The 9737-nt window shown below is 31.9% G+C and overlaps 1 protein-coding gene across 4 annotated transcripts; it reads left to right on the plus strand.

Annotated features, from left to right (window-relative positions):
• Positions 1-2214: 2214 nt before the first annotated feature.
• LOC105951122 (uncharacterized) lies at positions 2215-8936 on the plus strand. 4 transcript variants are annotated; one of them, XM_088821889.1, is made up of 9 exons: positions 2215-2365; positions 2592-2892; positions 4805-4941; positions 6240-6269; positions 6449-6547; positions 7274-7370; positions 7964-8195; positions 8294-8348; positions 8697-8936. In XM_088821889.1, exons 2-9 carry the CDS (start codon positions 2718-2720, stop codon positions 8772-8774), a joined length of 903 nt encoding a protein of 300 aa, XP_088678015.1. In that variant the 5' UTR covers positions 2215-2365; positions 2592-2717; the 3' UTR covers positions 8775-8936. The 4 variants fall into 4 exon arrangements, with proteins under 4 accessions (XP_088678015.1, XP_088678013.1, XP_088678012.1 ...); XM_088821887.1 differs by having other exon boundaries at positions 2605-2892; positions 7934-8195; XM_088821886.1 differs by having other exon boundaries at positions 2218-2365; positions 7934-8195.
• The last annotated feature ends 801 nt before the right edge of the window (positions 8937-9737 follow it).

Consider the following 9737-nt stretch of genomic DNA (forward strand, 5'->3'; position numbering starts at 1 on the left):
CTATTTACCCTAAAATTTATTGTCTTTATTGAGTTAATCTGAGAGAAAAAAAAAACATTTCTTAAAAAATGATAACAAAAATATCCTATTGGCGTATTTTTTTATTTATCTTTTTTACATAATTCTATAGTGAATGTAGTTTTCTTATACAGAAGTACACATGTTTTTCTTTTAATATTTCATTCTTATGTTGTTAATTCAATTTTTATTTTTTTTTGTAGAAAGCATCTAAAATGATTAACTGTAACTCTTATTTAAAAAAAAACTATAAGTTCAATAATACATTATAAGACCATCATTTTTTCCTAAGTACATATCTGAAATGAACATTTATTAGTTAATAATATTTAATATTTAGATACTCAAACTGTGAGTTTTAACTTGGTCTTTGCAATGCTACATCTGGTGAAATATGCTGGGTAATTATTAACCGTTGATGTGGTGAAATGACTTCCCACTAAAAACACATACGCATGGATGTGTGTGTGATTGTGTGCTGATCACGGTTAATAAACATCCGGTGTATTTCACCGGGTATAGCATCAAACAAACCATTTTAACTGTTATATTAAATACGCGTGTCAGATTTTTTTACAGGATTAATCATAAAAAGGCCCATGACAAGGGCATTTAATTAAAAGATGGACATCCAATTTTTTGTCTTTCAAATAAATCCAGTTCATTCAAACTTATTTGCAAATAAAGAAAATCCTTTTTATATATACCAAAATTACCCCCAATTCATTGAAACCTAATTCAACTCCAATTTCATTTCATGATTTACACTCCAATTTAGCCAAATTTCATCAATTAATCAATTTTAACCATAATTTCAATTTTGACCCACCACCACCGGAGACCGCCGGTCTCCGGCGTTGACTATTTTTTTTGAAAAACTTTTTTCCGTGAATTGTTTTTTCGGCCGGTCAACCGCCGTTGACCGCTGGGTCTCCGACGTTGATTTTTTTTTATTTATATAATTTTGTTTTTTCTTAACAAAATATTTTAATTAATATTACTGTCTTGGCAGCTAAATTAGTGTCTACGGTAGTTATTTAACTGCCGGAGACAGTAATTTAACTGTTAATTGACTTTTTTTTTTCTTCAAAAATATTTTAATTAATATAACTGTATTCATTGCTAAATTACTGTCTCGAGCAGTTATTTAACAGTCAGAGACAGTAATTTAACTGACTTTTTGATTCTTAAAAAAATATTTTTAATTAATATTACTGTATTTGTTGCTAAATTACTGTCTCCACCAGTTATTTAACAAAATTTAACTGTTAATTGACTTTTTTATTCTTTTTTTTTGAAAAAAGACTTTTTTATTCTTAAAAAAATATTTTTAATTAATATTACTGTATTTGTTGCTAAATTACTGTCTCCAACAGCTATTTAACTGTCGGAGACAGTAATTTAACTGTTAATTGAGTTTTTTTTTTTTCCTTAAAAAAATTATTTTAATTAATATCACTGCATTGGCTGCTAAATTACTGTCTCTAACAGTAATTTAACTGTCTTAGACAATAATATTAATAATATTACTGTTCGGGAAAATAATATTCATAATATTATGGTCCCAGACAGTAATATTACTGTCTAATTTAGTAGCCAAGACAGTAATATTAATTAAAATATTTTTTTCTAAGAAAAAAAATTCAAAAAAAAAAAAAAAGTCAACGCGGGAGACCGGCGGTCAACGGTGGTCGACCGGCCGGAAAACAATTTCAGGAAAAAAAAAGTTTTCAAAAAAAAGAAAAAAGTCAACGTTGGAATCTAGCCAGAAAAAAAAGATTCCGAAAAAAAATTATTTTCTGAAAAAAATTTATTTTGGGGGTTAATGTGATATATTTGTTTAAATCCGAGATCAATGTATAATATTAAGGAAATTAGAGCATAATGGATGGAATTGATAAGAGTTATATTATGGAGGGTATTTTAGGCTTATGATATGCGATGAGTTTAATTGAGAGACTGTTTTTTTTTGTGGACCAAAAAACATTTAAGTTTCATGTGATAGGCCTTTTTGCCATTCACCTTTTTTATAAGCAACTAAAAGATACTTTTCATTTATTATATTATTTTGTAAATATAAAATGAATTGTTTTTCTTTCGATGAAATATATAGTTAATAGTTTTTAATATAAAATTATAAATACATGTTTTTGTTTATTTTATTTTATTTTGTCTATAATATTTTCTATTTATTAGAAAAAGGTACAACACACGTGCAGGACCGGCCCTGACAGTCACCGCCGCAAACTTGGAAGTTGCTGCTGCCTACTCCGCCGTACTGGGCTGTTCTCATACTTTCGCCCCACCACCACCGCCGCCGCGCTGCTGCCGCAGTACCCATTGTCAGGTGATTTTTATAATTGAAGCAAAAAATTTATGTTCATTTGGCAGCAACAACTTTTGTCTGGGTAATTGATGTTCATGCGTCGGTGTGTGTGTGCGCGCGCGCTCTTCTCTGTAAATTGGATTAGGGTTTTGATTAATAATCGCTTCTTAATTTGAGATCTGCTGATTTTTTTCCTTGCACTGGGTGGAATGGATCCATCTTTGGGTCTTGATTTTTTCTAAGTTAGGGCTAACCTTTAGGCCCGACTCAATTGCGGGGCTACTCTTGGGGTTAGAAAATTGAACCCTCGACCATTTCCATGGCGCTTCGAATTTAACACATACATGATACATACATTTAAGCGCAGTAAGAAATGTTGAGAAGACGATTAGCTTCAATTATACCTCGGACAACTATTTCCCATGCCGCGCCCCAGCACTATATTTCTCTGCAATTCTCGCAATGCCGGGCCGATAATATCTCGAAGCCCGACTGTCATTTTGGAGGTACGAGGGCTTACAGCAGCCTAATGCCGTTGAAAGATTCAGGTACCATTGTCTCACTATTTTCAGGACTTTTGTCAATTGAATTATTAATTCGTTCCCCAAAATTACTGTTAGTGATTTAATGTGATGGAATTATTTTCTGTGGCTAGCTAGGAAAAATTTGAACTTTTATTGTTATAGATAAATAGCTGATGATGTGAAGTTTTAAATTTTATTCAAGCCTCTTATATATATTTTAGGTTTCTGAGCCCCACATGCGCCTTGAATTATACTGTTGTCCTTGATGATGGCAATTTATTTTGGGGATTTCAGGTGACTATGAATTGCAATTTTTATAACCTAAAAAGAGAAAGTCGATGAAATGGTTATATATTATTCGAAGCAATATGAATTGTCCTTCGGTTGGTTAAATTGTTAGCATGACTGTTTTACGCTAGTTTGGATAGTGTGCGTAAGTTTAAATCGATGACGATTAATGTGAATATTTTTTTCATGACTCGTAAAAATGGTTATATAGTGTTCTGCTCATTTTCAGGTAGTACCAAATGTATTTCATGGGTATCTTCCCTCTACGTTATATAGGAATTTGACCAAACAAGATGAGTAGACGATATAGGAGTTGTTCTGTTATAAACTAGCGAACAGCTCTAATGAACAAAAATTTTACATGGTCGTGTATCTCTATGTGTATTAATTGAGCATATACGAGTTCTATTGAAGAAAGTAGGGTTTGGTCAGTTTTCCTTCTTGATTCAATAGATTGTCGATCTGGTCAGCTCTTTCCCTTGTTCGTGTAAATATGCTTGTTGGCTGCTTTTTCCTATTTGCTCTGAGCTTCTTAGGGCTACTGAAGCTGTTTCTTTTCGTTTTCTTCCATTCATTTTCTGTTTGGTAAAAAAAAAGTGTTACACCCGTTGGAACTTAGAATATGAAGTTCATGCGCATGACTGAAGTTCAATGAATAAGAACGAACAAGGAGATTGTGGATAATTTTGAGAATTATATTGCAAAAAATTCCTAGCTTACTTTTAGCACCATGCTTTCTCATACCTGGTATCAACTACTGTATAGAGCAACGTTGAGTATGATGAACCAGTCTTTCATGAGGAATGAAAAAAACTGATAGATATATAACAGGGTAATCGTGGTACTTCTAGTAATGTTTTTAAGACCTAGTCTTCCAACTCCAATTTATTGATTATGTTTTTTGTAATTTCATGTCAAGTTGTCATATGAAGCAGTTCTCTACAAGGCAATTTTATTATCTTTATGGCCAAATGATATATATTTTCAGTTTTGCTGGTATAGTTTTCCAGTTTATGCTTCATCTTTTACTAAAGTAGGACATGATAACGGCACATTAGTAGATTCCCATTAATTGCTAAACATTTGGTAACAGACTGTACTCCATGGTTCATTAAATGGTAAGTTCAAAGTGAACTTTGTCCACCTTTAAGTGTGAGAAAAAATAAATGTTTTAGTCATAAAGTTCAAGGAGTAAAAATGTTTTTTTCCCTTTCAATTCCTTTGCTACGTGCTTCCTTTTTTTTTTTCATTATTTCCAGTTTGTTTATGAATTCCATTTTTATTTTGTTCCCCTAAATTAATGTCTGTAGTGTGCTTTACTGAATGGTGCTTGATTTGGATATGTGAACGTAAGGGCAATATTTCCAGGGACTGGCTAGTAGATTTAAAATTCTATTAATGTAGATGCCTGATAATATGAAATTTAAATTTTACTCAAGTGTCTTATAATGGATCCAAATCCAATTCAGAGTCAACTCAATTAACCAAAAAAAGGTTTTTATTACCCTTGATTACTCATTTCTTTCTCCGTTGTCTCGCTTCTATTCCTTTTATCTTTTTCTCTTATATCTCCAACTTAATTGTAATATCTATATGCCCCATTAAAAATTCACTAATACATTGTTATTCTGCTAATTTATTATGCAAGTTTTACCCAGATGGCGAAACGTTTTGACTATCAAGAGTACAATTACTCAATCAACAAGAGTTGGAACAACATCGAATTCTGCTTCGTTCCATTCAACTAATGCTTCTTTTGAGAAATGGAAAATTAAATTTAGCTGTGTAAGATTCTTTTCTTGTCAATCGTAGTTTTTTTATTATATATATATATATATATATATATATATATATATATATATATATACCTATGATGTATGTGTATCAGTGTATTTCTCGATTTTTTTTCTTAATTCTTTGGGGGTTATTTATGTGTCCTAATTTTGGGTTGTAATGATCTTGGAACAAATAGTTATTATGGTTAATGAATCGCTATGGAGTTTTGAACTATCACACTTGGCTTGGAGAATATGTTAGGTAATTTGGGAACTTTTCACTTTATTTTTTGTATATAGAATATGTATATATAGTTATATACAAATACTTAGTTTGGATAGTAGTATGGATTTAACCCAATCAGTGAAAGTTTGAAACTTTGCTCTGGGATTACAGTTGGGAGCTAATTGTTCTTAGAATGATGTAACTGATTTCAATATCACTGGCTGATGTGATTATTTATTTGAAAAGGAAAAGAAAAAAAAGAATATTTAATAACTAATAAAAATAAATAGTGGACAATGATAGGATTTTGTGATAGAACATTTGTTTGCTAACATCAATAAGAAATTACTATAGAAAGTTTAGAACTCCTTTTTGTAGTTATAATGGAACTCCATATTGTCTTACCGGTTCAATTGAAATAAAATAGTAACTTAAGTACTTGAGTATTCGGGATGTAGGTGAAGACTGGTAATACATGATACTCTAATGTGCTAGACACCAAAAACGACACTCTCAGCCAAGTAATGATTTTAAACCTGCTTTTCTCTTTTTGAGAATTTTCATTGGTCTTTGGCTTGCAAGAACAGTGTGGCAAAAATCTTCCAAATATTTGTTTTACTAACAAGGTACCTTTCGTTATAGTTTAGATGGCAAAAGTTCTCATTGTTACTTTGTTAATTCTGGTTGTATAATCTTCAAATATGGTAGTTTAAACACATGGGAGGTGTAGCCATGTAGTAGCCGATCGCCTCTTTATTATGTTTCTATTTGTATAAATATGATATGTTTCGCAAATGTTTGTATCGTCTTTTCGTATTACTATATGCCGTTAATATATTCCAAAAATATTATGTTGCTTGGAAAATTAGAGCACGCAAGAAGTATCCAGTGTACAGCGAAAATAGTAAAAATATGGTTCAGTTTTTGTTGTATAATATCTGAGACAGATCATTGGTCTTATCAAACTATGTTATGACAACATTTGGTTTGTACTTGCTGCAAGAGTATTTGGTAGTTGTATTTTTGGCTGTTTATATGCTTGTTTTGAGATGTTGTGGTTTAACAATTAATATATGCTGCAGGAGGTTAAAAGAAATCAGCAAACACCAAAGGTATGGAAGCTACTAATTTTTTCTATGCAGTAGTTTATTAATTATTATTATTTTCTTGTTTGGACCCTATCTCTTATATACATAGTTTTAAATTGTTAATAAATAACAAGAAGCTCTATATATTTCATTCCTGGTCCAACTAATCAGTAACTTTTCTGACATTGAGAAAATTTATACAGAACCATATACGATTTGCGGTACGAGAGAAGCGTTCTGACACGAAAAGAGCTCTTAATACCATACTGTCCAATGGGGGGTGCTCAACGTCAACAGCTGAGGTCAGCATTTATCATATATATTTGGACACGTGGGCCCATCATTTAGTATTTTATTTGCTGTTTCTGTACAAACATGTAACTATAGACATATGTGTCTCAAATCTATATGAGTAATATGTATGTTTTCGTCATGGAATTTTTTTCCAATATGATTAATCATGGCTTAGCTAAGTAGAGCTCTTTTTCGATATTGTGCGTCGACCGAAAAGTTACTACACTAACCAAACATCAAATAAGACCTAACTGTTTAATTAATCATGGCGTATCTTACCAATCAAAAGAGGCTAAAGCGTATTTCTAATAGATTTCACCCATCATACAGGCATTATGATAATTATGTCAAGTAATTGAAGAATATCAAGAGTTCTTTTTTTTTTCTTTTTCAGAACAATTGGCCAAGACATTGGAAGTTATCTGATCATATTTTTGTGCTATGTCACGAGTAATTAATCATATTTTGGCATTAGACACGAGTATGAGTATATTAGTTACTAATTGATTTTGATTAGCACATGTTCTTTTTCTTGATACGCTTTTTTAATTTCCGCATAACATCATGCTTGTGCAGATCTTAATTAAATATTTTTATTCAGTTCGTTAGCTTTCATGTTTTCCATAATCAATCATCGTTTTGTTAAATATCGCTTTCAATTTTATTCTTCTCGCCCTTTGTTATGTTGGATTGTTGATAGATGATGGTTTACGCCCTTCATTTTCTACTTACAGTCATTTCCAAGAATAGGTGACGACTACACTGATCAACTAAACAAGAAATCTCGAATAATCGGTCAAGCTAGGAGAGCTTATCACAAGAAAATGAAACGTAAGTTTCTTTCAAAAACAGTACTGAATTGACTCCAAATATGTTTGTAGCAGTGTCTCTGGTTATTCAAATGACATTTATAAAGATTTACATTCAAAATGTACAGAAAGATGAGATACTTCATTAATTCATATAGTGTCCGAAACAATATGTATCATTTGCAAGGCTTCTTATATATGAATCATAAACCTGTCAGCAAAAGAAAGCAATTGAAGCATAACAATTGTGTTTTAAGGCTTGTCAGTATTGAATTTTATAACTTGCATATGAAATCATACACTTACCACCAAGAACAGACCAATGCAACTTAAAGACAAGTACATTCTCATAAAATTCTAAAGTCGTTAGAGTTAACTTTTTTTTTTTCGCTTCATAATTGTTGTCCTCATCGTCCTTGTTTATTTTTTAGAATCCAAAATAAAGGCAGAACTGTCAATTTTACATCTGCTTCATACTCATGGGATTATTGAATAAGAAACTTGTCAAATTTTGTATTATGACTAGTTTACCTCGATTATCCTCTGAATTTTTCCCCAGCAAAAATAAATGTCGCACAATTTCAGGTAAACATCGGAAAGATAATTTGTCTGCAGATTATGATGACAACCCTGATAGAGCATTTGTGAATAGAACCTTCAGAGCCTCGGAAATAGGATTTGACTGGAAAGAATTTTATGAACAGAATAAAGGTCGATTTGGTAAACATGGAAGTAAAAGTAGTACGGAATCTGGTGATAAGTCTTTCACAGTAGGAACATATGCTGATAGGAAAATCCTCGGTTTATCGACAACTGGTCCTTTAGAAATTGAAGATGTCAAGGCTGCGTAAGTACTTTCATCTCTTGATTTATTTTTACTAACTGGTCAATGTTTTCTTACGAGGTTTTATAATTCTACGATAATGATAATTGTCTTTCATACAGCTTTCGTGTGTCAGCTTTGAAGTGGCATCCTGACAAGCACCAAGGTTCTTCTAAGGTAGTTCTGCCCCTTTTCCCTTTTTCCTAATTAAATGTCATTTATGTCGTCACGTGTCTAAGTAGTGAACCATGGTTCTAAATTGGTATTTGAGTTTGCTGTGAACCATGGTTCTAGGATTCCTTCAATTTCTGTTTCATTTGGCTTACGTTTTGTGCGTACATCTATCTGAGTTGTAGTTACAAGAAAACCGTGTGTTATTGACTTATTTCACTTGAATTGGCATATTTTTGCTCAGTCAGAGCCATCAATATTTGATTGTAGTACTTTTAATATGAGCTGAATTTGGTATTAGAAATTTGTGTATTTCGTCGGGCATACATTCATATATAATGTGAAATTTTGCAGGGTGATGCTGAAGAGAAATTCAAGGATTGTGTCAATGCATACAAATCACTGTGCAATACTCTCTCTGGTGCGGCCTAATTTTTTTTTTCTTGTCCCCGAACATTATACTACTTGTGTTTAGCCCCTCTTTATATCGTATAGGTTCACTTATTTAGCTTTTTTTTTTTTTGGGTTTTGGTTTTGTTAACTTAAAAAAAAACAGCTGTTAAAATTAATTTAAAGTGATAGAGTTCGTATTGATGGATTAGCATTATTACATCGTTTAAAAACAACATTAAGATGATTAGACAAAAAAAGGAAGCAAACTGTTTGGACAAAATCCAGAAGTACACAAAACATTCGGGATCTTAAGGGAAGTACACGGGTCCATTTGCTTCCCTATAGCAAAAGTTCATCCGTACTTGATCAAACGCTGCATGCATTTCCATTGCATCCATGATTCGCTTCCTTCATCCTGTAAAGACATGATATAAGAAAAGATGAATTTGAATTAATGAGATAAGATACGAGTTAATAATAGAGGATTCATGAACATGATGTGAGTTTAAACCATCCAAACGAGGGAGATTCATTCGACATTGAGGATTAAATGATCCAATTCTTTACGATTCTTATAAGGAATTGTCGCTCTAGATTGGCTCCAAATGATTAGTTTGTTGTGTTGAAGCTAAACAAACTCCACACTTACTTACTAGAGACATGATTTGACTGTTATAGTAAACAAATGATTTCATCTTTCGATGTTCTAGTTGAAGATTGTTTGTTATGTGTTGATTGTGTTCGGTCTATTTCGTTCTCCTTTGTTAAACGAATTCGGGTGCTCACGTAGATGTTAACAGGGTGAAGGTAGATATTGAGAAAACGTTGCCACCTTTTCAAAATTCTTCATTTTTGAGAAACCATGTCACATTTTCGAAATTCTCTCTATCTTCAAATTTTAATACTTTACAAATCGTGAACTTTTTTCCCGATAATATCATTTAGAACCCATCATTAATAATCTTACCGAAACAATTTCCGATTCTTAGGTAAAAAGTGTAT

Source organism: Erythranthe guttata, chromosome 8, assembly GCF_056151865.1.
Source record: "Erythranthe guttata isolate IM_541 chromosome 8, IM_541, whole genome shotgun sequence".
Classification (NCBI taxonomy): domain Eukaryota; kingdom Viridiplantae; phylum Streptophyta; class Magnoliopsida; order Lamiales; family Phrymaceae; genus Erythranthe; species Erythranthe guttata.